Source organism: Plectrocnemia conspersa, unplaced genomic scaffold, assembly GCF_051122295.1.
Source record: "Plectrocnemia conspersa isolate PC_06_02 unplaced genomic scaffold, ASM5112229v1 ptg000013l, whole genome shotgun sequence".
Lineage (NCBI taxonomy): Eukaryota > Metazoa > Arthropoda > Insecta > Trichoptera > Polycentropodidae > Plectrocnemia > Plectrocnemia conspersa.
This window is the reverse complement of record NW_028277177.1, coordinates 11,412,595-11,440,518: the sequence shown is the minus strand read 5'-3', so window position 1 is coordinate 11,440,518 and position 27,924 is coordinate 11,412,595. Positions and strand designations below refer to the sequence as shown.

The following is a 27,924-nucleotide window of genomic DNA, read 5'->3' as shown; positions in this document are numbered from 1 at the left end:
TCGATTCTTCGATACCTTTGTATGTATATGAGATTTTCTTAAGAAGTATCACACAACTATTAAAAGAAGGATACACATCGTAGAAATTATGTTATTTAGTACTGTAAGTATTGTAAAGCGATTTTTAGCTAGTAAACATAAGATAATTGCCATTACTTTTTGCGCTTAAAAATATTGTGGACCATAAGGGTTGTAATGTAATAATTAAATTAGGCCGCAAAATTTTGCATAAGTAACATTATTAGCTTATTGCCACTGGTAATACAGTTACATTTTATTATGATTTTTTTCCTTTGTATTAGGGTGCATACATTGTGTTGTCGTTAAGCTAGGGGAGCCACCTGTCACAGGGATGAAATGGCGCGTAAAGAAGGAAAGAGAAAGCGATGGTGGCGTGATGATGTTTCTAGTATGTTTAGTTGACGTGACGGACGTATTCGGAGAGAACTACCGTTGGCTCTTGGAGGTTTTGTCCTCAGTTGTGCACCAAACTGGTAGACGGCAGCTTGCTAACCAATCTCCATCTACGTCGAGGACAACTCATAAAAGGCAGACTAAATAAACAATCAACTAAGCATGGCCGAAAAAGAGAAGCAGATCGCCAAGAATTTGGAAAACGCCATGCAGAAATTGGGAGAATTTGGAAGATATCAGTTTATCACTTACATTATGATCGTGTTTCCAGTTGTATTGACGGCTCTCAATAACAGTAATTACATATTCACTTCGTCCGATATGAACTACAGGTAATACAAATTAACAATAATATTATTTTGTTAAAATTAGCGACTATTTTTTTCTTCATTAAAACGTATCAATGATGTATTAAAACAAACCAATTGAAGAGCGACAATTGATCAGCCACTTGAAGTTAATTGTAACCATTGATGTATATTTTCTGATCACGTGATTTTGTAATATTTAATGATGAACAGAATCGTTGAAATACGTCCAATTTTAACTATACTATGGTCGCATTTTTATGTACTAGTCTAGATAAATGTTAGGTCAAACCAATCTTATCCGTTTTATCGCTCTGCCTTATCAAAATATATAGATCTATGTATATACATACATATGTATATATTTCGCAGTTATTTTAGAGTTAACGAAAAAATAATATTGAATGAAAATATAATAAAATTATCTGTTTAGCAATTAACTTGGAAAATATATAATGACTATTATTAATTTAATTAAATAAAAAATGCATGTAAAAATACAGTAAATATTTTCACTCACTTACGAAATATGTATTATATATCTATCTAGCATAAAATTTGCTGAAAAATCAAATAAAATATTGCTATTAAGAGTTTACTCATTTATTTTTATTTTTTATTTACTAATTAAATTTTCCTCGGGAACAAAAATTTAAAAGGTAAAATTATAGAATTTTTAATTATTTTTTTATATCCAAAGTATTTTTGTTTATAAAAGGTTGATATTAACATATAAGATAAAATTATAATCCATGGCTAGCAAAATAACAGATTAATAAAATTTTGAAATGCTCACTTTTTATTTATGGTTAATCAAAACAATTTTATCGATATTTAATTTCACAAATTGATCTTTAGAGCAGTAATAATTATTACAGTTAAAATAATGCTCCCCAAATGTAGACCCTAACACAAATTTGTTAAAAATATACAGTTAAACATTAGTAAATGCCTTAAACATCATTGTATAATTATACAATAGATAAACCAGAATTACTTATTGAACAATTAAGTTATTAAAAACATACATAAAATTGTTCAAGGAGTAATAAATAATAATCACCTATTTCTGTGTTATTATTATTATTATCAATAATAATTTGTTATTGAAATAAAATGAACAAATTTTAATTTATGTTTTCTATTATGAATAGATACTAATTACAAGTAATGTTTTCCTCGATTTTTTAATTAAATATAGTACATATGCAGCAATAATTAAATGTTAATTTCCCATTTACTAGTGTGAATAGATAACAATTTGTTGTTGTTTTTGATTTATTACAAATCAGTTCAAATAAGTATTAAAAAGTTAGAAAACAATTTTATGCTTATTATAAGGGGACCAAACGTCATTTGAAGAAGATTGTCCTGCTAAAAAATATTGTCCTTCTTGAACATTTTTTTTTGAAAAGACACCAATTTATCCTCAAAAAATTTCCGGCGATGGCTTTTGAACAAAATTTTCTAAATGTTAAGGTGACCAAATTTTGAAAATATCAAATATGGACACTAAAAATAAAAGGTCGTTATAGGTCATTTCTAAAATTTTGTTCAAAGGTATCTCCGAAATATTTTGAAAAGGAGAAATTGATATGGGACAATAAAAGGACAAAGACAATATTCAAAGGATAACGTCTGGTCACCTTATAAATAATAATCCCATATCTTTATATATAAAGGTGTGTTATATATTAGAGATATAAAACTAAGACAACAATTGCTAAATTTAATATTTATTTTTACATATGAGGTTATGTTGAACAGCTGTCAAAAAATGCAGACGCGCCGATGTTGGCCAAAACACCGTATTTAACGGCTATATAAAAAACATGAAACGATTGTTAATATTTTAATATAAATATTGTTTTTATGGTTTAAAATCATTTAAAAAATATAAATATTTTAATAAGCTATTTTAAATTCAATGTATATTGTAGGAGGGTATGAAAATATATATTTTTTTACTTTTTTGTGCTGACATCTTGCGGTTGAAATTAAAAACATTTTAAAATAAATAATAGAGAATAGTAAAACAGAAATCCATAATAATTATAATTGCATGAAAATTCCATTATTTTATAGATTTTTAGATTTCGTTTTAATTATTAAACAATTTAAAAAAATATGTTTTTATTATTTTATATAATAGAAAATTAAATAAATTACATATTTATTTATTAATGCCTAAGTTTTGAGTTTTAGATTATACTTATGGATTTTAAAAATATAATATTTAAAATATTCTATTTATTCCAATGAAAAATAGTAGTATTTTCTTACAAAATAATCATTAGTTTTTTCTATCATACATAGGTTAATACATGGGTTAATTGTCAAATTGTTTCAGTCGATTTTATCATATTTACATACTACAATTAAATATTGTTTTTTTTTTGCCATTAAGATTAAACTATTATAGATTGCAAATCTGTTCAATTGTATCAGAATAGCAAAACTGATTTGTTAGTCTTATAGCAAGTATATTATGCTTTTGAAGACCCACAGTTGTATAAATAATAAACAATAGGGCAAAGACCTTATTTTAGAAATTTACCAGAGCAATGAATTCAAATTCAAGACCGCTTCTTAAACATTAATAAGGTGGTAGGAAAAATAAGGCGTAAAATGAAATATAATAATATATGAAGGGTATGTAGCGTAATTGGGAAGTGAGGCAAAATAGGCCGTCTGTTCTGGATTTTTTAGGTTATAGATCTTTAGAAAGGTCAGATATTTTTTTAAATCTATGGGGGGGGGGGGGCAATTTTAATAATCACCCCGGGCAACACATACCCTAGTAACGCCACTGGTCACAAGTCCAACAATCTTTATTCATAGGGGCAGGTCAGAAAGATTGACCAACAATTCCCTCACCGATTGGCCGCAAAGACTGATCGACCCCGTAAGTCAACTGATATCCGGCTCTCCTCCGACCTGACCCGCTGAAAATCAGAGCCAACTAACTTGATTTCGATGTCGCTGTAATATACCAGTTATTGTGAGACCAAAATGTGGAGACAATATCGAGCCATGTTAATTTACATACATTTAATGACTTTATCTCTCTTAATAAGTAAAGGGAAAGCTTCAAAAAGCTATTCGCGGACCACATTTCGCAAGGAGACCGCAACTCGTGTGTTTAATTTGATGTTAGGTGTAGGACTATTAATGTTTAATAACATTTGAATTGATTATTGTAATATGTATTTGACCATATATTTGTGAAATTATTTATTAAATCTGATAACAGAAACTGGTACCATATTACATAAAAAAAACAATCATTTTTTTATAATATGTAGTCGTTATATAACGACAGTAATAAAACAAGCTACACCATTTAGTTAGTGTTGAACGATTACTTGATAAAATATTTATCGCTAAAATACATGTTTTGTGCTATTATTTTTAAGTTATTTTAGCATAACAAATATAATCTGCTTTAATTATAGATATGGTTATATTATCAACTGAGAGGAGAAAATTATATTGGTTTATATCGTACTAAAGTGCGGTGTTCGTTCAGTGATCTATTACTTCTGTGCTAAAGGAGAAACTATTGTTGAAATTCATTGCTAATTTGTTATGGAGAAAAACTGGCCATTCGTTAGCAAACTAGGCTTTTGATATCTATTCGCGCATTTACTGTCTTTATTAACATTAGCAATAAAATCGTTATAAAAAGTTTAGGCTGTTGGATTACCTTGCTATTGGATACACATTTTGTCGAAAATGAAAGACGCGAAACTGACTATGTTAAAAACATGCTGTTTTAACGGTATTATTATAAACATATGTCAATCCTGAAATAATACAATGGGTTACAAACATTACCGAAAAGCAGTCACGGAAAATATTTTAACATCATATTCATTATACTTTGAACCCTTGGGCTTAGTAATTTCTGGACCTGAAGTTTAGTAATTATTGTTATATGGTACATACATTGTGAAAATCTTAAACTTAAACGATTTCACGAGTTGACAATTGTTGAAGGTTGAAGTAATCAGTTGTACTATGTGTCTAGGTTAGCAATAGTAGCAATAAAGGTGCATTGCTAATATTCATCAGTCATGGACAAATGCATTGTGTTTTCATTATGTAGACTTCCGGGAAAGCAGATCAATATCAATTATATTTTTGTAATGTGAATTGGAGTTTTTATTTAGTACATATAAGAATTATACATTTATAAAATATCAAAACAAATCTTATATAAAAGTTGCTAAGCGATTATCTAATAAAAATCAATAGTAGTTTGTTTTCATTCGCCTTTGATCTCAGCAATATAATATTATGGTGAAGTGCAAAAATGTGTTATTTACATTATTATGCTAATCCAATTTTTATTATATATTATATTATTGAATATTATGGTAGATTGCCATTTTTTTTATTCTATGTTTGGTTATTGAGCATTACGAATATGAACATTTGTTTAAATATTGCAAATTAGATATTATACAAAATAAATAAGACTATTTCTATAGAGCTAAAGAAATGTGTCACTATCGATGCACATGTAAATGGTTAAGACTATAAAAAATATGTAAATAATTTCAATGACGATAATCAAATTGTTATCAGAAAGCAGTTGAACTTGTTCAAATGTGTTTCTAAGTAAAATATATTTTTGCAACATAATAAGCGTAATTAATTGCAACTAGTAGTTTAATTGGAAAAAATCTCCAATATAGAATTACTTTTGCGCTAATAAAACAATAAAATTGTGCATTAACTCGCATATATGCTGTGTTTATTTACGAAAAATACTGGAAAGTAAAAATATAAAGCCCAGAAAAAAATGTAAGTTAATTGATTTTTAACCTCAGTATATTTGATACCACTAGTGATTAGTTTCTTGGCTCCAGCCTCATATTCTTCCGCCTGCTCTCTTTTTAGACACCCGATACACGCATAATCTAATCTATTGGTAAACGTTTTATACATAAAAATCAGTTTTGGATTTTCTTGATTATATTGATAACGTTCGTTGTCTTTCAAAAGATTTTTTCCTTATTTCTTTAATAAATTCTTCATTGCCAACAGATGGACTTCCACTCCTATCTTTATCATGACCGTCACTTCTTCCTGCTTTAAATTCACAATTTTTCCACATTTTACCTGTTCATAATGTCAGTGCAATAAATATAAATAAATTGACGATGAATTTTTGCAGGTGTTTCTTCTTTCGCACAGAAAAAACCATCGAACCACCGATTGATACTCGTACATTCTGGGATTATTTACGTAGTGTCCGTTACGCGAACTCTAGCAATGTTTAATTCGAGTAAAAACTTAAAATGTATTGTACACATATTAATCACGCCAAGTGTTTCCGATTAGACTACAAAAATAAATCTGAAACGATCCAGTTTTCGACAAGCTAATCGATATTTCAGTCTTCTATAATCACATGCAGACTTAGCATACTAAAGAAAGTCTAAAGGTTGAATCCTACACAGTTATTGTGTTGAAACATTTAGCAGACTTAGCTTATGCCTGCGTATATGCTTTCCAGATGGAGCTTGTATGTTATATCATATAATATCGCAGCTTCTTATTACGCATTTTTTTTTAATTTCTAGATGTTTCCAGTATGTATTTTCTTTACATATTCCTGTCATTTTTTTATTTGATAATTTATTTTAAATATTATATAAACAATTAAGAAATAGCAAAAAATCGCAAATTAAATGAAGCTAAAAGGGTGAATATAATTTTCTTCCATTCACATATTGCATATAATTGACTGAATATATCGGAAATTAATAAACACATTATTTTTTTACAACACGCTGTTCAAAACCTTTGAAACAGTTTAACGAATGTGATTATTACAAATCAAAGCCAAGAACTGGAAGAAAACGAAAGACAACTGTCATATCGAATATTGGTTCACTAATCCCTTAAAAATCGTCGAAAAATGACTTTAAATCTGGCTGATGAAGTCTCTGCAAGCCGAGGGCCATTTATTTTTTTTTATTTATTTTAAGTGGTTTTACAAGCCATGTAAAACCACTTGTAAAGCCCGATACAAACCATGGCTTTCAAAAATAAATGAAACTCGAAGGTTAGAGTGAGCCAGAAAACACATCTGAAGATTGGGCGAAAGTCATTAGGTCCAATGAATCCAACTAAAGGTAATTTTAAACTAAAATTGCTTAATATTATATGATTTTTTTTAAATAATCATACTTTTTTATCATTTTTTTAAGTTTTTGCATCGAAGAGTCGAAGAAGAATATCTAGCTGATTGCGTAGTAGCTAAAGTTAAATATCAAGGCGGAAGCGTAATGGTCTGGGGTAGCATGGCGGCAACAGGGGTAGGAAACCTGATTATTTGCGAGGGTAGTATGAATAGTGACATTTATATTTCAATGTTGGAATTTACTTTGATAGATTCCTGTTGAAAAATATTTCCAATCACAGGCCACGCTACCATCCGATTCCAGCAAGAAAACGCTCCGTGCCATACTTAGCTAAAAAGCAGGGGTTGGTTTGCATCAAAGGGTTTGACGCTTTTAGAATGGCCTACACAGTCACCAAATCTAAATACTGGGCATTTATGGGCAAAATTAAAAGTAAAGGCTGCCCAACACAATTTTAAATTCAAAATTGTAGATGGAATGGAGATATTGTCTCCCTCCACATGCAAGTCATTAGTTGACAGTATGCCAAAAAGGGTTGCAGCTGTAAATAAAGCTAAGGGTATGCCTACTAAATAGTAATTTTAAACTTAAACAACCTTGATCAGTTTTTTATTTATATTTTCACTAATTTTTAGGATATAACACATTTATTGGGGTGCCCCATTATTATGGCCAAGCCTGTATATCTTTCTTACGGATGTAAATGTGTTTTCTTGGTTTGGCTCTGAAGTATTTCTTTGTTTTTTAATTTTACAACAAACTATATGCTTAAAGTATAAGTTTACTCACTTTGAATTGAGGCTTGAGTGACGTCTAGGAATATTATTGTGCATGTCTTTTAATCTTTAATTCTGTGACCGTTGAATGCTTTCTGTGTGATGAAATTCTTTATACTCAAGTAGCAGCTTAACAGATTAACAGTTTGAAAATAAATGTAAAAAGTGATATTGGCCGATATAATTTAATTTGGGATTAAATGATTCTAATTTAAAGAATAATTTCAATAATCATTTACTTATATTTCAGTTTTTTTAATAAACTTTGTTTGTCCATAAATATTTTACTACTGCTTGGTACATCGATAGCTTCAACATTTTTTATAAAATATTTATTATTATATTAATATATTTTATTTTTAATTCATTGCAAAAACTTCATTGGTCCAGACTTGTGTAGTAGTGTAAGCCTGAAAAAATATTGATCGAGATTTTATATTTACTACGAAAGTATCGTATGAAGGACAGGTACATACGTAACTTTAACTTAAATGAAATTTCAATATGATTACAAAATTATAGCTGTTAAATGTTAAAATATAAGATACCTAAAGGAGAATTATTATATACAAAGATATATATATATATATATATATATATATTGTAGAATTCAAGTTCTAAAAACACATAATAATTTAAAAAACTTGTATAGGCATAATTTTAAAAGAGAACAGAAAGTTTTACTACAATAAGGCGGGAGCAATGCCAAATATAGAATCTGGTATGATCGCAGCTAGATTTTCAATTGAAAAAATTACATTAAATTTTTTAACTTTAAAGCTGGGTTTGTAAATAATATAATGCAAAAATTTTGGATTTTAATTATTTAATATTAAAACAGAGCAAGAATTATTATGCAGATTAAAAGTAACAATACCCCAAAATAATTATTAGCAAATCAAAATTAAAGCAAATAACTGCTTATTTTTTAGACTAAATTATTAATGAAAAATTATAACTATATGTATAAAGCTTTAACAATAAATAATAATACGGGCAAACCGGCAACTTTATTTATATATACTAATTAAAAACAAAACTTTACTTCTGTTTTTATAACATTTGACAAATAAGTTAATCTTGCATCTCATATCTCGAAACGAAAATAAAAATTTTCGTACCCATTTGACTCTTATATGTAAATACTATGTACTTAGAAAAAACGTCAATTGTAAATCGTAGGTATGTACATAAATATAATTATTTTATTATCTCTCACACTTTATAAATTATGTTGGCCATAATGATAGTGATTTTAGTAATTACTCTCAACGAATTATCGGTTAAAAAATCACTGTACTACGTCATACACGTAGTAAATAATTTAAAGGATACAAAATACAGCAGTGCTTCTTACATTTTTTAAATTGGAAATTTGTTGCTGAAATAATATTCACTGCTAAGATTTTTTAAAAATGGGATTAAACAGGGAATATGTGAATTGTGCATTTATGTAACGTTCGTTGCAGAAAGTTGTTCATAAGGTGTTCACTGTTTTGACCAATGTTCGCCCGCACTTGATCTGTTCAATAGTAATGCACAAACAATTCGTTTTAATGAACAATTATTTTATGAATTGTTCATTTAAATGGTTATCTTTTTAAAATATAAGTTACAGTTCATTTGACCGTGAAATTTCTGGATATTTTATATAGATTAATTCTCAATTAAAACATAAAGATGAGTAAGATTTTATTGTGATTACTTTCACAATAGTTGCTATATTATTTTATTATTCTTTTTTATTTAGTGCATTTTTATTTTTTTATAAAAATTATAATTTTAAGATAATCACAAGGATACAAAAAATATGTAGATATATACTATATATAAAACCAAGGAAAACAAGTCACCATATTGCACAACGATGTGTTGTATTACAGGCTTTGTGAAGTGAAAGTTTTGGATATTTTATAGACATGTTAAATTTGCAAAAAAAGTATAGTACATCTACATATAAAAGTGGTTACGATTATCCAATTAATTGTATAATTTTATTTATTAATTTTAACAATTTCTTTATGAAATTACCAATATCATTTAGGACTAACAAATACATAGCGTTTTAATTAGGGTATGTTCTCATTTCCGACGTGTCCTAAATTTTAGATATTCTCTAACAGTGGTGTACTATGAGTTTTCATTATCTATGTTTATTTTCTTAAATTGTCATTGACGAATATTTTATTCGGATGACCATTGACATTTTAATTTTTTTATAGAATCTAATGAATTAGTTGACATTGATAAATATTTTTAGTTGACTTATTTGAGGGTTGAATGATTTAGTCGTAAATTACTAATGCATTTTTCCGGTGTAATATATAAGATTTTTTTAATGTTACTGTATATTAATAATAGTTGCTTAGTTGTTCAAGTCATTGCATAAAGTGTGAGTTCAAATCTCACAATAAACTGTGATCGTGTTTGTGAGATCTGAACTAATGGTCGTATTTAATATTAAATATTTAATTTTAATTGCTCACCAAACTAGGGATTTCATATATATTTATTTGTATAAAGTGCTTATACAAATTTGTAATATAAAATCAATATTTTGTGCAATTTTAAGTCTAATTTAATAAAAACATTTACGTACGTGTATGTCTAATCATTAATCTGGAGCATTTATGTATCTGTCCTACAAAAATAAGAAGCAGTTATATTAAATACAGTAAAACGGTTATTATATTTATCTTCAATATTCTAAAATATTTTATTTTATATTGTTTATATTGGAGATTATATATTTATCACTAATGTAAGGTGATCTGATTTTTCAACGACCAATGAAATGAGGGAGAAGAGTAAAAAAATATTTTTTTATAGTAATAAAATCACAGTAAATCTTAAACGTCTCCAAAATCATTTTTGATTACAAATTTATATTTTAAGAGCATATATTAAAGTTTCAAATGCGTTTTTAGAAATAAAAAATAATGTTACAATAAAAAGATCTTTTGTGCTGCATTTACATAATTTAATTTTATATTGGTCTCAAAAATGTAATTTATAATACGCCTCATAGTATTGTTGATTATAAATATAATTTAGTAATTAACAATAGTAATTAAAAAAAACTATTATTGAGACATACCTCTAATGGACATTTATTATGCCTTAAAATGTTTTTTTTGCACTTGGATCATTCACCAGTACTTTTACATGGATTCCTCCATTGTATATATACGAGTTGGTGCTATTTGTGGTTAATAAATTTGTTTTTATATATGTAAGTACTACATGTATTGTATATTCGTATATTTTATGATAATAAAACAGCACTGGAAAATATTAAAAGTTCTTGCATAAATTTATTATTTATCTGTAAAGAAAAATATATAAAGTTTGTGTCATTTAGTTTTTGTCAAGTTTCGTCAAATAATGCAAAACATATTAAGAATGAAATAAATAGATTATATGTAAGCATTAGCATAAATAAAATAGCTTCGTTCGTTTCATATGATAAAAAAATAAAAATTACATAAATTATTAACCCAAAGAAGAAGGGCTAAATATAATATTATTATACTCTGGTAAAACACAGTAATTCATATAAAATAAATAAATATTAAAACAGACTACCTATATCATTAAACATTTAATATAATTACTGGTCGTTTAATAACTGACTATCTACTGACCTAATAAATACAAATCGTACAAAAAGTTAATTGAAATATTAATATTGATATCAGATAACAAGAAAAATAATTGCGGTTTATAACGTTTAAAAACAATAAATTAATTTTATTGATTAAAACAAGCATTAATAGTTAAATTAAATTTCCATGTTATCGAGTTGATAATATAATATTAGAAATGCTGAGTGATATTTTTTTGGAAATATGTCAGAAGATATGGAAGTAGCCATATATCATAGTCCAACTAAAACTTTTGAAGGGTCACGCATTGTCGTGCAAGAGAATTGAACCTTTTAGTTAGGTCAGTGTAAGGACCAGACGTCTTAGTTCTTAATGCATTTTATCGACTTCTTGACGATAACCTTCAGCTGTAATGAATTTGATAGGATTCAAAATAATGTAGAGGATTATACCGAAAGCAGACCGTGAAAAATGCTTTGGGGCTTTATTTTTGTACAACTATTGTATATATTGGTTGCTGTAAAGGAATACTTTTTGTCGTACGTTACAATACGATTGATATATTAATCGTTTTTGTTGCGTAAAAGAAGGGCAGAAAAAACCTAAGAACAGTAAATTAAAAATAAGCTTTATTTGTGAGTTATCGTTCAGTCCGTGCGGCACCCATTTGTTCTTTTTTTGCATTGTGCATGGTTCTGATTCAGCTAATATTTTAATTTAGTAATTATAAGAACGTTTTCATATACAAATCCCGAAATTTTGCACCGTACATACGTGAGTCCACACTAAAAGCATTGTTAAGTTTACAAGTAGTTTCTGCTTCTTTACCAACCGTTTTGAACTCATACAAAAATATGTATATTATAATACAAAAAATGCACTTTAAACTAAAATTGACATAAACACTTTGACATAAAATACATATTATAAGCATATTTTTTATTGAAGCGTTGAAACACAATTATTTATATTCTTAGCTTAACGTCTATTAAATGAAGCATTTTTTCAAAATTAAAAGGGGTGATGTCGACAATCTGTATATGCTCGGTGATTTTTAGTTGCAAGTGCCCTAGAGAGTCACGATCGCATCCCTATTCTTGACCGTCGCGGCTAGTACGTAAGCACTTCTCAAAGAGCTTGCCGGCCGCAAGTACAAAACAACTTACCAAGCTGGAAAAAAAATATGGGAGATGGTGCACCTCTCTTTTTGGTGTGTGTACTAGATTATTTTTTAAATATTTGTTGGTATAATTTAAAATTTTGTATGTATTTTAAATACGCGTGTTAAAGTTTGCGTGTATGTATATGGTCGATTTTTTAATTTTTTATTTATATATAGTATATTATTAAGTCAGATTTGAAATAAATAAATAAATGATTTTCAATTTTAAAAATATTGTAGCTTACATATGTTGTCTCTAATGTTCCTGCTCAGTATATATAAATAATTTGCAAGGAAATATGAGTCTTGAAACGTTACATTTTATATGTTGTGCATGTTTATATATTTGTTGTTATTGTTTAGTATTATATTAGTTTCTGTCATGCGTAGTAACCGGCTGGCGTATCCACAACACTTAAACGCCAAGCATCTAAAATTAGAAATACTGTAAAATAGTAACGTCGATTTTTTTATGTAAGTTACATTTGTTTTTACGAAAACGCGTTTATCACTTAACCAAAGCTTCCGAGCTTCGTCCCGAAATATGAAGTGTTGTCCATTGCGCAATCGGGAAGTATAAAAATCACAATCGCCGGCGCGCGTTCAGTTTCAAGCCCCGCTCGGCCCGGGATGGTCGTGTTCGCGAATCCATCGTGCGTTTGATACTGAAAAACCATAATGACAGTTATCAAGGCACCTGCTACCATCGACCTGGACGTGATTCTTGGTGAACTGGGCCACTTCGGCAAGCACCAGTTCTTCACATACGTGTTCATCGTGTTGCCGATCGTATTTTCAGCTACGTACAACGGAAACTATGTGTTCAGCGCGGTCGACATGACGTACAGGAAAGTTGTATTTGTGAACGCGCTCTGGTCCATATTGCTATTTATCGATCGAAAGCGTGTTCATGAACGTACGAAGGACTCGGGTTTGAATTTTACGGAATAGAACATACAAGTATCTAAAATAATTAAATAACAATGATTTGTACAACCTTTGTAGAAATTTCGTGATATGTATGTGATATGTGATTATTTTCACTAATATTTTTTACACAATTTCATTTGTGTGCTATAAAATAATATTATCACATATTTATATTACCTATTTATAAAATACATATTTTTTCATTGTGCAGTATCGCTTATCAGGGTCTTTTATAGAAATGTGAAACCTGAGGCAACTGATACTTTTGATGCTCTTCAAAATTGAAAACTGGGAAAGAAAATATAAAATGTTACTACTTGTTAATTGGTATTCGTTATTTATATAACTTTTCAAATTATTTAATAGAAAATCTTTGCACTTTTCGCACTAGCAACTTCACTTATCATTCCACTGTCGATGGCAGAACGTTTTTAATCCATTTCAGAACACTGAATAATCTCCTTCAGTAACATGCAAAGCACGATCGCTATATTATGTTATACGTTTAGGAATCCATTATTGATAATTTATTAAAATAATTCTGTTAATTTTTTTCTTAGTTGTAAAAACGCTTCAGCTGTTTCAATATTTTAATTTATTTTATTTTCATATTTCTTTTGTTATAATTTTGCCTTTGAAATTATATTTTACTGAGCCATCCACTAAATTTCTATTAACATATTCGTAATCTTTGAATATGATAAATACCTGAAAGACCTGCATCAGAATTTCATTCGTGTCCTAGTGTTTTACAATTAGTGTTTCAATTCCAATTGATTATTACAGATCACGTTTTTTAAAGATGCCATCAAGCTTTAAACCTAATAATATGGTTCTTTAATATAATTTAAGGTTATAAATCACTTGAATTTATTGAACCATAATTTTTTTTAAATATGGTGATAATAAGTGCAACATATTAAAAAGTTCGAAACTGCGCGCAAAAATATCAGCCGCGGTGAAAGGATTAAATGTAGAATAAAAAACTTTTAAATGTTTTTTTTAATATTTTTAGGCTTTCATATAAAAAAATAAAACAGGAGAAAATAAAGTTATAGGTTCTAATAATATGATGTATTGATTGCGTTAAAATTGCGGTCCCCTAAATTCGTAAGGCCAAGGGCAATTGTCCCTCATGCTGCCGTTTGTAATTGTAAATACCCGGTTCTAATAAATTAAAGATTAGTGCTAATTTGTCCCATACAAAAAATATTCAACTACAATAGTTAGTCAACAATTAATCTTTTAAACAGGATGCTTCAACATTACCTTCCGATTACTTAACTCACAATTAGAGTCGCAAATAATCATTAAACATTATACTTTTTGTAATTAGGTTATTTATCATGTTTCTTTAAACAATAATAAATACAGATTACATTTTTATTTTAAGATTCCTAGATTTAAAAACCATATTTTTGAATAAAACATATGTTACTGGTTTCTAACGTATAATAGGTTAAAGCAATTTTTTTGTAGTAACAATTTAAAAAAATATTGCTAAACGAACTTTTATAATTTGAGTAAAAAAAGGGATGTAGGATATATTTAAATCTGGTGATTGAAAGGTGCATCTAATTATTTTTGATCTAAAGCAAATATAAAGCTTATGTTTTTATCGTAGTTTCCGATACTTGAGATAAGTATGGTTACGTATAAATAGCAATGTTACTTATTACTTGGTATACATAGTAAGTGGGTTAATATGTTTTTTTTTAATTTATTAGCTATATAGTTCTATTTTATATGCCTTAAAACTAAAAAAATATTATTTCTTGTGTTACCGAGAAAGCATATTTATAAATGGATTTTATGTATTTAATTTTTATTTTTCAAAGTTAACCCACTAAAATAAATATCGGTCTTAAACGCGCTGTGGCGCCAAGCTCGTTTGAGCGAAGTTCAGAATTATGTTTATTATTTCAGTATTAAGGTATTTAACATTAGATTTCTATGATATATTACCACTATTGTATTTTCTTCGAAAATACAATAAAAAAACTTGTCTGCGTTTCGTAAATATAATGGTTTCTGTTTTATTATTGTTAAATTTAATTTTTCATCTCACAAAATATTTGCTAATATAACTGTATTCTCAAACTATATAGATAATAGAGCGTTATTTTTAACTTTGTAATATAATTTGTTTATATGATGAAGAGAAATGAGACGAGAAAACTTATGTCTTTTATGATTCGCAAACAACATACAATGTCTTTAAAACATACAATCTCTGCACACATATGTATGTAATAACATATTATTTTATGAATATCATATCATTATACAATAACGATAAATTTTCATCCAGATGAAAATGAAAGAGTAGCTTAGTCATTTAACCGTTCCTCTCAGTCAAAGGAGAAATTTGCTTGAAGCTCTTTCATATCGATGCTTCTCTATATAAATATATTGGGTCCAACCTGGACCTCTGCTCTTCATGTAATTTAGTAATCACATAAATACGGCTGTTATAAATTTAAGTTTTACTTTGTATGCAGATGATTTGAAATTGTTTAAATGCATTCGATCTGTTGCAGACCCTCTCTCTCTACAGAGTGATTTAAATTTTGAGTCCATCCCATCGGGTGGGCATCTGGATTTTGACGTCCAACTTCTCGTAATACTATTTATTTAGAAAAGTTTACTTAGTATATTTTCCGAGTGTCAACGAGAGCTGTGGCCGTAACAAGCTGGGTGCCCACCCGAAGGGTTGGACTCGTAGGGCCTTATTACGGTGCGTGAAATATATCTCTGTCAATGAGCGAGCTTTCGTAAGCTTGCATTATCATCATCGTCATAACTCCAACCCCCAGGAACGCCGGTATGTCTCGAAGGACTTTGGCAACTTTGAGAGGGACGTCAACACTATTCTCTGCTGCCTACTCCCGAGAGTCCCTTCTCCTCGTAAGAAGTTAATATTACTCTCCTACACTGGAATTACGGGTCTCCAGCCTATGGTGGGCTGGTGCCCCACCGAGTGGTACCTAACCACTCTCAAAGAATTCTAGTTTTGGGTTCCGGAACGTCTTCAAAAATCAAGATAGCGTCCTCTTCTGAAGCCCGTTAGAGTCAGGACATCCATACTAGTTGACTCACCTATGGCTCTCGCCACTCGGCTCCTTAATATCCTGGCATTACACATTGATCTACAATATTTAATGTCGGGTATGAGAATTTTATTTTAATATTTCATGTTTTTTTCTTTTTCTTACTATGTATTGTTTTTATTTATATTTTTTGTGATTTTTATCACTCTTATACATTGGGGTGATCTTTTAAGTCATGATGATTTTAATGTAATTTAAATAAATAAATTTCCTCCCTCGATTGATATTGAGCAAAATTTTTCAATGTTTGAAGCGGGCTCGTTCCAGCAATATACTCTTATTTTTTACTAACACCTCTAACTTAGATTTAAAATATTTAACGTATTAATAATATCATTTCTATATTTTTTCTAAAGAACATTATTATATTCATCTAATAAAAATGATTTCCTTAGAAGCATACTAACAAAATCTTTCTAAAAACAGTTTGCTACTAAAGACATTTACATATATTGCCAAATGTTTGGCCGTATATGCAAATGCATGTACTGCACTTGGAGATGTTTAGTATAGGACCTAGACCAAATTTTCGCAAGGTTGACCACGATGACGAGGTTGACGAGGTTGACGAGGTTGACAAGGTTGACGGCAAAATTTGCACGACGTTTTGAAGTATGACCTAGACTCTAACTCGCCTTATTCTACGTCGTTATTATTTCAGTATCGAGAAAAGACTTCAACGTGGTCTGTATTATTTCTCAGAGTAACTAATTCCTAAAACTACATTCACAGTAAAGCTGATATTGAGAACGGCAAGAAATCAAAACAATTTGGTTTGTCAACCTGGAAATTTTGTTATTGATTAATTATTTCCCCAAAAAATAGTGTTTATTCCCACCGGGAATTTTCATTCATAGTCTCATCCAATATCTCGAGTTTAATATAAAATTATTTAATTTGTAGCTAGTGATTACACATAATACCATGAAGTTTGAAACAATGTATAATTTACGTGAAAATGCTATAAAAATAGGAAGATATACGGATTGTATCGATCAACGCCACGCAGACGGTTGAAGTTATTATTGTGTTTCATTTCATGTTAATGTATACTGATTAGTTTAATACTGAGACGGATTATCGTAAAACAACGTTAGACACGAGCATAGGGGGCCCCCGTTTTCTTGGATGCCCACAAATGTTAAGCTGCGTCTACACTATATAACAGCTGGCTACACTTAGGGTTGTTTAAATATGTTTAGAAAAAGGATAATTCTCTCTGGTTTTTGTATCTCGTTTCAGCTCTCAACTACATCGGCACTTAACATTTTTGCCTGTGTTATTATTTTTGCTCTAAATCTTAACAAATTGCCAGACATCGTTATTTATATTTAAATTTTGTGCCTGCCCTCTTTTTTATAGATTATAAAGACGAAGCTCCTTTAATGCTTATAATTTCTGATAATTTTATCTGCGTTATATAACTTTGTAACAATTCAGATAACATATATTTCTTTCATTGAATTTTTTTGCATTACAGTCTTATTCCCTAATATTTATTTGGTAGACAATAACTAAAAAAAACAGGCCCGACTTTTTATTGCGATTTTATATGGCAACTTCATTAAAATTATCAATTTCTCATGTTTTCTGTTCATGAACAGTAAGCATTCACAAGTATAACCTGTGTTTTTGCTAGAGAGCACGTAATTTCTTATTATATAGTAAAATAAAAAATATTATTACTCTTTGTAGTGCAGTTCATTGATCAAAAACTATAATTATGTCTTACTCTATGGTAAGCAAATGTATTTTAATTTGCGGCTAAAAAATCCTCATTCTAAAAAAAACTCTCATTTGAACTCAAGTTTGCTTTTAGCAGCTTGTTTATACTTATTAGATTGGATATGATCTGCTGTCTGTCATGTTCTCTACTAGGAATAGAAATACACAAAATAGCGAATTACATATAGAACACTAAATCTATTCTTTGTCTTTTTATTTTTGATTATTTTTTAAAAGAAATTAAATTTGTTTCTTATATTCATAATTCATTTATAAAATATTAAACACATTGCATCTCAGTATGAAAGATGGCACATTGTGACGTTTTTTCTACTACCTGCTAAATAATAGATTTAACCAAGTATAGTTCTTTTGGTAGCAATCGTAAAACATACTGACATAAAACGCACACACGCACCCACTGTCCTTGGATGCGTCCGTAATCTGCAGGTTAAGCAAGTGGATTCGCTTGATTCCGGACATCTGGATCAGTGGATGCGAAAAGGGAAGCGGCAGCTTTTGCGATCTTCGCTGGTCTGAAGTTGAGTCGGTCACCTTTCCGTTAAGTTAAAGGGTTCTTGAAGATATGATGCTCCGAAGTGGATGTTTAAGTATATATGTCAGTAGTCGTAGAGAAAATCTCTCAGAGGAAGTCCTCAGACAAATCGTCTTAGGTGGAGTGATGAGTAGAAATTCTCAGACAATGTGTCCAAGGGGAAGTTATTCCTGGTTGCCTGCGCTCTAATATTTATATTCATAGTCCCCTTCACTCCTTTTTATTGGTAGGGCGATTAATTACAGAAGGGTGGCGAGTCTTTTAAAACTAATCTCTGTTGGCCGCTAAGAAACGGTCGTTATGACGACAATACTTTCTGGCTCGTACCTTGTAACTTAATCCGTTAAGTGGTTTCACATGGTGCTTCATTTTACCGAAGAAACTTATTTTTACTTAAGCGGTTAGATCGCTTTATAACAAGTGGAACTGGTCTTTTTTTATTTAATAGCATAAGTTGCTCCCTCCAATTGTTAATAAAATAGTGGTTGAACAAATGAACCGAACAGACCCATAAATTTAGTTGGACCCCTAATTTATAATCATATTCTCAACGCTTCATGATATAAATTTACGATTTTTAAATAGTTACGAACTTTATCAAAAGCTCTTGTTCTTGCAAGTGGTTCTTCAAACTATATTATAGAACACAAGCCCTTGTAATTAAGTAAACACATAAACTATATTTTTTTTAGATTGAGTGTATTTCCTACCAGTAGCTTAAATAAGTACTTTCCCAAGTACACTTGTCGACGTGACTTAGGGAAGGCATATCCCATTATACCTTGTAGAAATTTTGTAGAGAATAAAAGTGGATAATATTTATATTCCCTCATGTACATGTATGCGAGAAACTTGTTTTAGACATTTTATATTAAAAATCTGTTGGTTGCATTATTTGGTAAGATGAATAGAGAAGCATGCTCAAGGGTACTCAATAGTTACTCCTTAATTGATGGGCGAATAGCAAGACAATTCCCAACGTCTTAGAAGCTTTATTGAGTATGTTTTCTATATGCTGATGAAATCTGTAGTCCACTATATATTATATATGTTAGGTTATATTACTTTCAAATGCATGGTTTATTATCAGTTAATATTGTACAGTAGCTAGTAAAAATCAGCTAAATAACACAATTAACCTCACCGATAATGAAGTCTTATAATTCAAAGGAATGAATTAGATCTGTTTTGATTCTTACCAGTGGAAAAGTGCGATTAATTGATTCCAAATAGATGCATAATTACTCACATATCATATATGTATATAGATATTATATTATTTAATGCAGAAGTTATAACAAATAATCTTTTGTTAAAGGTCGAAGAAATTAAATCGCTTTTGCATTTCATAAATCATCATAGCTATAATTCTATACAATTATTGTTGAATGTACAGTGGGATTTTTTAAATAATGGATTACACTTAATGTAATGTGTTTTTATTTAATTCACAGATAAAGAGTTTATTTGCATCACGAATGAGTATTACGTTGGTTGTCCATTACAATAAAATTTCATGCATGGATTGTTTACAATAGTGTTCTTGACAATGGATTTGAAAATCTCAAGGCAACTGCACTTATATGCCATTTTTTAACATTTGTTTATACACGTATGATTATAGGGTAAACTTTTTTTTTATTTTTTTTATACTGATAAATTTGATATAGTCACAAAAAGATTTTTTTATCTATTGAACGATGGACATATTTACTAAAAAGGTCAAAGTAATTTATTCCGGGTTATCTATTTTCCAACACATAGAATGAAAATTGATCATAGATATTGCGTATTATGCATAGAATTGTAAATTAAGCATTATTTTAAATTTTGATATATTTTGTACGGAATAAATTACCATACACCATATAGACTCAATGCTATTATTAAACAAAATATTTTATCGATAATGATATAATAATTAGTATTATATTTTATGTTTTTAAAAAAAATATATGTATATTATATAGTGGTGACTTGATAAGAAATGCGAAATTATAGCATACATTTACACAATTAATATATTTCCATGTAAATGAAATTACTGTATTATTAAACTGACTATTTAGTTGTAATATTAAGCTTTATTTTATTAAATATATTTACTTAGTAATTCCACTCATTATTGAAACAAGTCATGTTTTTGAATAGCTTAAAATTAAACGTACTACTACTGAATCTAATAGAAGCATTCCATGGAAGCAATTTTCATGCACAATTATAACACAAATGTTTTCTTAAAAAGGATAATAAATAATTTTCTTCTCATTACAGATGTCACATACCTGAATGCGATTCTGAAATACCAACACTAGAAGCAGAATGGCTCAATTATACTATGCCATCCAGCGAAGATCCGAGAAGGTGTTATCGTTATCCATCTTTGGCTAACGTTACACACTTCAAAGACACTGATATTTGTTCACCAGATATGTTTGATCGCAGTAAAACGGTGCGATGCGAAAATTGGGTACATAACAAACAAGAATCAATCGTCGTGGAAGTGAGTTAAAATTAATTCAATTTTTTTTATTATAAGTAAGTGTCATTTGATTTGGAGAATTACTAAGGTTCATTGTGGTATTGTGGCATCAACACGCATAATAAATTGTAATTTCATACTGGTGCGTGCAAATCATTAAATTTTTAAGCCAAAACGATGCTGGTAAATTGAATAATGATTTACGTGTTATTGTTGATCATAAATATGATTATTGTCTGAGTGTTAGGGATTATATTCAGCATTAGAGATTATATACATGTTTTGGATTTACTTAGGTATCTTTTAAATTTGTCTGTACTTTGACTTATTAAGATCTATTGTACTTACTATCCACATCATTGATTATTTCCAATATTTAATTCATTAGACACTTAGTGGATTAAACATGTAGCACATATTTGAGTTCTAGATAAAAAATAAAAACCCATAGAAGTTTTATTGTTAGTTTAAACTCTTTTAGTCATAGCATTGATTCAATGCATATGTTCAATTTAGACTGATTAGTTAATATTATTTCTATTAAGCTTAACTGGTTATTATTTAATTGTATAAGTTGATTGTACCATTGTCATCGTACAATTTATTTGTGCCTTTAGTTTGCAGCAGTATCTACAATTGATCATTGACTAATCAACTTCTACTTTAGTTGATTTGTCTATTTCATTTTAAATTAATTTTAAATGATCAGTAATATCATACGTTTAAAGTATGTTTGATTGAAATTTATGGATTTAAAGTGTTCAATTTAAGGATTATCATCTAATGGCTTTTCATATTATTTTACTTTTTTATTATTTTATAGACTATATTCTATATTGGGTTTTATGTGTCTTTGCTACAAGATTTAAAAAGAATGTTCTGCACAATGGGCATCCCAATCAGAAATGTTCTTAATCCAAGATAGGTTTCTAGCTTTTAACTCTCTCTTCATTTTTTTTACCAATAAAAGGGCCCTACATAATAAGCCCATGGATTATATTGTACAAAGCACTCCATTTAAGTTTTTGATTAAGAATTTATCATTATGTTTTATTTGGAGTACTGTGTCATTTATAATAATGTTATAATTGGTATGTCTAAATTGGTCACTCGCTTGCGGGCTGGAACAAAGTGTTGTTTTCTATCTGACCGACTGTTCTTTACTAACTACAATACCTATTTCTCACAAGTGGCAAAAAAAAACATTCAATAAATACAAAATGTCTTCAGAAACTGTTAGCAGTCTATGTAGCAAATCTGCTAGTACTAATTGATTTACATTGACAATAACACTCATCTCTTGAGTAAGTAAGACGAAGATGAGTACTTATTTTAATCTAATACATAGATTTTATTATAGTCTATATAATAATTATTTATTTTGTGCATTGTGTATTTTATAATAATGATCCTTCGTGTTTTACAGTTGGGAATACAATGTGAAAGCTGGAAAAGAACACTTGTCGGAACAATCCATAGTTTTGGATTGCTGTTTGCTCTACCGCTAGTCGGATTCATATCAGATAAATATGGAAGAAAAATAGCATTCTGTATGTCTGCGTTTCTAGCTGGAGTATTTGGACTCTGCAGATCTTTCGCTACTAGTTATATAATGTTTTTGACATTTGAGTTCATAGAGCCGTTGTTGGGTTCTGGAGTATATAGTTCAGGTTTTATATTAGGTATGTATTTTTTACTTAATATTGAATGAACAAAACATCTGTTTTATTGTTGATAAATGTATATGATTAGTTTAATGCAGTGGCTATTCAATCAATAATTTAATTTAATTTTTTTAGGAATGGAGTTGGTGGGGCCAAAGAGGAGAGTCTTAGGAGCTACTATTTTATGTATGTGCTATTCGTTTGGGGCTGTCGTTCTCGGTTTAGTCGCATGGGCTTTACCTTACTGGAGAACTTTGCTACGAGTCATATATGCTCCATCCTTATTATTCGTATTCTATTTCTTCATAATCAACGAGAGTATCAGATGGTTGATCAGCCAAGGCCGATACGAAAAGGCCATAGATATATTGAAATCAGCGGCCAAAGTCAACGGCGTAACATTGACTGACAAATCTATGGAAAGTTTATATTCAAACGTTGAGGATAAAAACAATACAGATGAAAGTGATACTAAAAAGGAAGATGATACTGTAGAAGAAGTTCCTAAAGCTAAAATATTTAAATCTAAAATATTACTGTTACGAGTATTAAAATGTTCATTCTGGTGGATCACTTGTACGCTAGTGTATTATGGATTGTCCATCAATGCTGTTTCCTTGGGAGGACACATATATATTAATTTCGTTTTTGTTAGTTTGGTTGAAATGCCTGCTTATTTGTTAGGATATTTCTTGTTGAACCGTATTGGAAGAAAATATACGTTATGCTGCGCATATACCATAAGTGGACTAGCGTGCATTTCTTTTGCCTTCATACCAACAGGTATATATATTATATTTTATATAAATAACCAACAATATTTAATATTATAGTATTATTCTAATTGAAAAATTAACAATTAATTTAATCCTAAATATTTATGTTTTAAACTTGAACTTATTTATTTTTTTGTTTTAATTCATAATACCATTTACACTTAGTGTGCAAAAGCAAACTTACTAAATAGCCTACATTTTCTTCTTCGTACAAACATGCCTTTTATAATACATCCTAGTGTTCGGATTTCGTTCCGAATGAAATATTTTAGCAGTTGGAGTGTTTGAGCCTTTTTAATATATACTTTTTCTTTAAAATACCCACTTGAGAAGAAATCAGTAGTCAAATCTGGAGAACATGATGGGCAGCTTATGTGACAACTGTGAGAAATTATTATTCTTTCAAATATTTTTTTGAGCTGTTGCTCCGACCTGTTGTATTCACATGTCATGTTTATCTGGAATTTCTGGTAGTAACAAAATTGCAATCATAGAACAAAATTCATCACAATGTAGTCTATGAACTAGTAATGTTCAATCGCTTGTTCCAATGACTAAACTTTCTGCAATTCCTTGTAGTAAATTGCTTTTGGAATTTTATAGCCCAAATCCTGCAATAAATTATGTGGATAAATTCAGGATTTCCTATTGTTAAATCTTGAAATCTGACTGCATATTGCAATCAATGGGTATACTCTGGTGGCTTTAGTCTTTACTTGGAGAATTTCTGAAGCTGTGATTGCGTCGATAAGATAATTGGGTCAGAATTATTAATCATTGGTTTTGGTAGTAAAATTTCTAAATTTGTGTTTGCTGTTCGGCTATAAAATTTTCCATGGTTAATCTAAAATGTCTTTTTTTCTAAAAGAAAAATTAAATTATTTTTAATATATTATATATAGACATCTATGAATTACTATTAAAAATAATTATTAAATAAATATAGTCAAGTTTAGAACCACTTTTTATGTACACTTAATTTTTCAATGGTTACAGTACTACAATAGTATTTTAATGTTAACATGTACTAATATATCATTGTTTATGTTTTAGATTATGCATGGTTATCCCTAGTGATATATTTAGTTGGAAAATTCTTTATAACAATGGCATTTGGATCTCTATATATTTATACATCAGAATTGTTCCCTACATGTTTAAGACATTCACTATTGGGAACTTGTTCCATGATCGGACGTATAGGTTCAATCGTGGCACCGCAGACTCCTTTACTTGTAAATATTCAGTTTTAATAATCTCATTTATATATTGAAAATGCATATATTTTATTATTTTTTTAGGCGGAGATTATGGCTGGACTACCGTGCTTGCTCTTTGGTAGTTTTTCCATAATATCAGGACTGTTAATGTTGACCTCACCGGAAACGCTGAATATTAAATTACCAGACACGATAGAAGAAGCAGAGAACATTACAAAGAATAGTAACAAAAATGAAAATGATAAAATCTAAGTATAATATGATTTCTTGTACGATTTGTATTCAGTTAAAGACCAATTATTATAATTAGATTTTTTATTGTAAAGTAAATTATAGTTTGATATTTATTGTTTTTATTACTATTGTTATGTTGATTTTAGGACTCAAAACGATAGTAAATATATCAAATTTATACACTTAAACTTTTCTAATTGATAATATGGCAAACAGGGTATATTGTTTGTTTTTTGGCCAATCTTGTCCGTTTATTAAAAATACTATTGATTATTCGATTTTACCACTATTATTTGAATATGAAAGTTTAAGTGTATTAGTAATACTAAAATTAAAATTTTATTATATACAATTTGTATATATATTAATAAAATTGTTTATTGAGAGATATGTATTGAATTTTTCATACATTAAAATCAGTTTTTAATTATTATGATGTGGTACAAAAATTATTAAATTTATTTATTTTTGGAAAAAGATATTGTATTTAATTATAAAATACTTTTAAATATAATATGAACTATTTAATAAATTGTGACACTGTGTGAATTAATATCAGACGTGTCCATTTTTTATGGATTCTTCACTATAAATGCAGAAATATAATCTATAAGATTAGTCTTTTAAATTCAAGAAGATTTATTTCACAAATGATTTCTATTATTATTTTAGCAAAATAAGAAAATTCAAGTGAAGTTTGCTTCGTTCTCAGACTTAAGATAAACTTTTTTTTTTATAGAAGTCATTTTAGAATATCATTCATGCTCTTTCGTTAATCATAAATAAAGATAAATATTTCTTCTGACATGTCTGATGTTGTTTCTAAACAATATAATTACATATTAATTTTAATTAAAACAATTAAGCCAAATTTTAGGCTACACCGCAAAATTTAATTATAAAATGATTATGAGATGCAAAGATATATAATTTAACTAATACTTTCAGACTGGTTTTAAAATTTGTTACAGATTTATATTTTTAAAACAAGTATTATTTATGTATTTACTACCATTTATAAGTTAGATTTATTGATCTTACTAATTTGTAATGATAAGTTTTATTTTTTATCATAATATGTGTTTGTGATTTTGCAAATTTTATTAAAATAAAGTTTATTAAACATTCAGAATTATTTAATTTGCATTAATTTAAATTATATAAAATGTGATAAAAATATTTTGTTTTTTATAAATTATATATGTACAATAACTGTCGTTCTTGTTTATTTAATAAATATATTGTGATAAAATTATACTTATTTTTTCCTTAATCTTATAACCTTTCCATTATCTTATAATTAGTATTTTACACAATAACCAATATTTTACGAAAGTATTTTCTTCTGCTCATGATTCCTCATAGAAATACGTTATCACGGAAAACTGACTACTCTCAAGTCGCGAGTAAGTCTCTCCATATCACCAGGTCGGACTGCATGTGTTTTTAACACTCATAAATTATGAATATGTTAGCAGAAAAAAATAATTATTATATTCCAGTAATTCTGGATCATCTCTAGCGACAAGGTACAATATGCACAGGTAAGGACTACTGAAGACAGGTAAATTGCTCATTTAATTTACACTAGTTATTTTTTTTATATACAACGATGTAATTAACAAATTTAAATAGGTCAAACTGTATGGCAATTATAGTTACGGATATAAAAGCTCGTTTTTGCATGTCTGATCCTTGCTTAAAATTTATTAAAATGTGGTATTTTTCGTTGTTTGTGCAACATTTTGAAAAATACTGCTTCCATAAGATATGGAAGAAATCGCTCTGCAACTAGGGGTAGACACTAATTAACAAACTTTGATTTCAGTCTGGTGTCTCACTAATTACTTGTAGTTGTTGATTGTGTTTACACCGTTGTAACACATTAGGCTAACGTCTTTTATATTACAACGAAAGATTTACCATAAATAAACAAATGTTTGAGCAGAATTCATATATAATTTAAATTAATATTTTTAATGAATTTTTCAGTTAATATTTTCTGTCGATTATTCGAGGAGTACGATACTATTTCTTACGTAACACATTTTTTAATATACAATACATTAAATTGAACTGTCGATTTTTTAAAAGCCCACACATACACCGTTATCAGCTCGTAATGATTTAGTATGTGTATGTGATAATGAGAGCAGGATCGCGTAATCACACGAGGCTGCTACCAGGAGCGATGGTTGACAAATGGTTCCTTAACACGCGAAACATTCGTTACCGGCGAATGGTAATGTAATATCGATATCGGGTGCACTTGAAACAGGCATGTTTTAAAAACGCAAAACTCCAATTCACATAAAACTTTCATTGAAAACATGAACGCTAAACTTTCATTGAATCAAGGTGAATATAGTGACTAAAAGCTAAAAGCTAATGTGTGGCAACAAATTTTCTTTGTGTTGATATTTTCAATCTTTACAAAACTAATTCGAACCCAGAAAATCTTTCAGCTTATATACTATTAAAGTGTGTTTTTTTAAGTGTTATAACCTAATAATAATTCGTTGCAAGTTTTAAAATAATACCATATTTTACGACGACCCTTAAGAATACAGGAGTTTATGGTCTCGTAAAGCTGGAAGCAATTACATGAGGGGCTGATTTTTGTAGACTACTGAAAATATGAATCTAATTATGAAAGAGGAAATAATTAAAAAGTAATAAAGTTGAAACACATTTCAACACTGACCCTCGGTTAAGGGATATAAAACAAATAACAAATGCCTTCTAGAGTTTTTTACCGTTTGTTGTTTTATGCGAGTAATTGTGCAACTCACCTGCGGTAAATCGTT

The 27,924-nt window shown here is 28.8% G+C and overlaps 1 protein-coding gene across 3 annotated transcripts; it reads left to right on the top strand.

Annotated features, from left to right (window-relative positions):
* Positions 1–561: 561 nt before the first annotated feature.
* Positions 562–26,372, top strand: LOC148227269 (organic cation transporter protein-like). Of its 3 annotated transcripts, none has more exons than XM_088202368.1 (6): positions 562–746; positions 21,016–21,244; positions 22,650–22,905; positions 23,023–23,670; positions 24,717–24,898; positions 24,965–26,372. In XM_088202368.1, the coding sequence occupies exons 1-6, from the start codon at positions 577–579 to the stop codon at positions 25,133–25,135; spliced, it is 1,656 nt and encodes a 551-aa protein (XP_088058494.1). In that variant the 5' UTR covers positions 562–576; the 3' UTR covers positions 25,136–26,372. The 3 variants fall into 3 exon arrangements, with proteins under 3 accessions (XP_088058494.1, XP_088058495.1, XP_088058493.1); XM_088202369.1 differs by lacking the exon at positions 562–746 and adding an exon at positions 12,858–12,894; XM_088202367.1 differs by lacking the exon at positions 562–746 and adding an exon at positions 13,023–13,268.
* Positions 26,373–27,924: the final 1,552 nt, after the last annotated feature.

Excerpts from the sequence above, each read along its gene's own strand:
- LOC148227269 (XM_088202368.1), top strand. The coding sequence starts at position 577 with ATGGCCGAAAAAGAGAAGCAGATCGCCAAGAATTTGGAAAACGCCATG. Across the intron at positions 23,671-24,716 it reads TTTTGCCTTCATACCAACAG|ATTATGCATGGTTATCCCTA; the intron begins GTATATATATTA and ends TTTATGTTTTAG. Across the intron at positions 24,899-24,964 it reads CACCGCAGACTCCTTTACTT|GCGGAGATTATGGCTGGACT; the intron begins GTAAATATTCAG and ends TTATTTTTTTAG.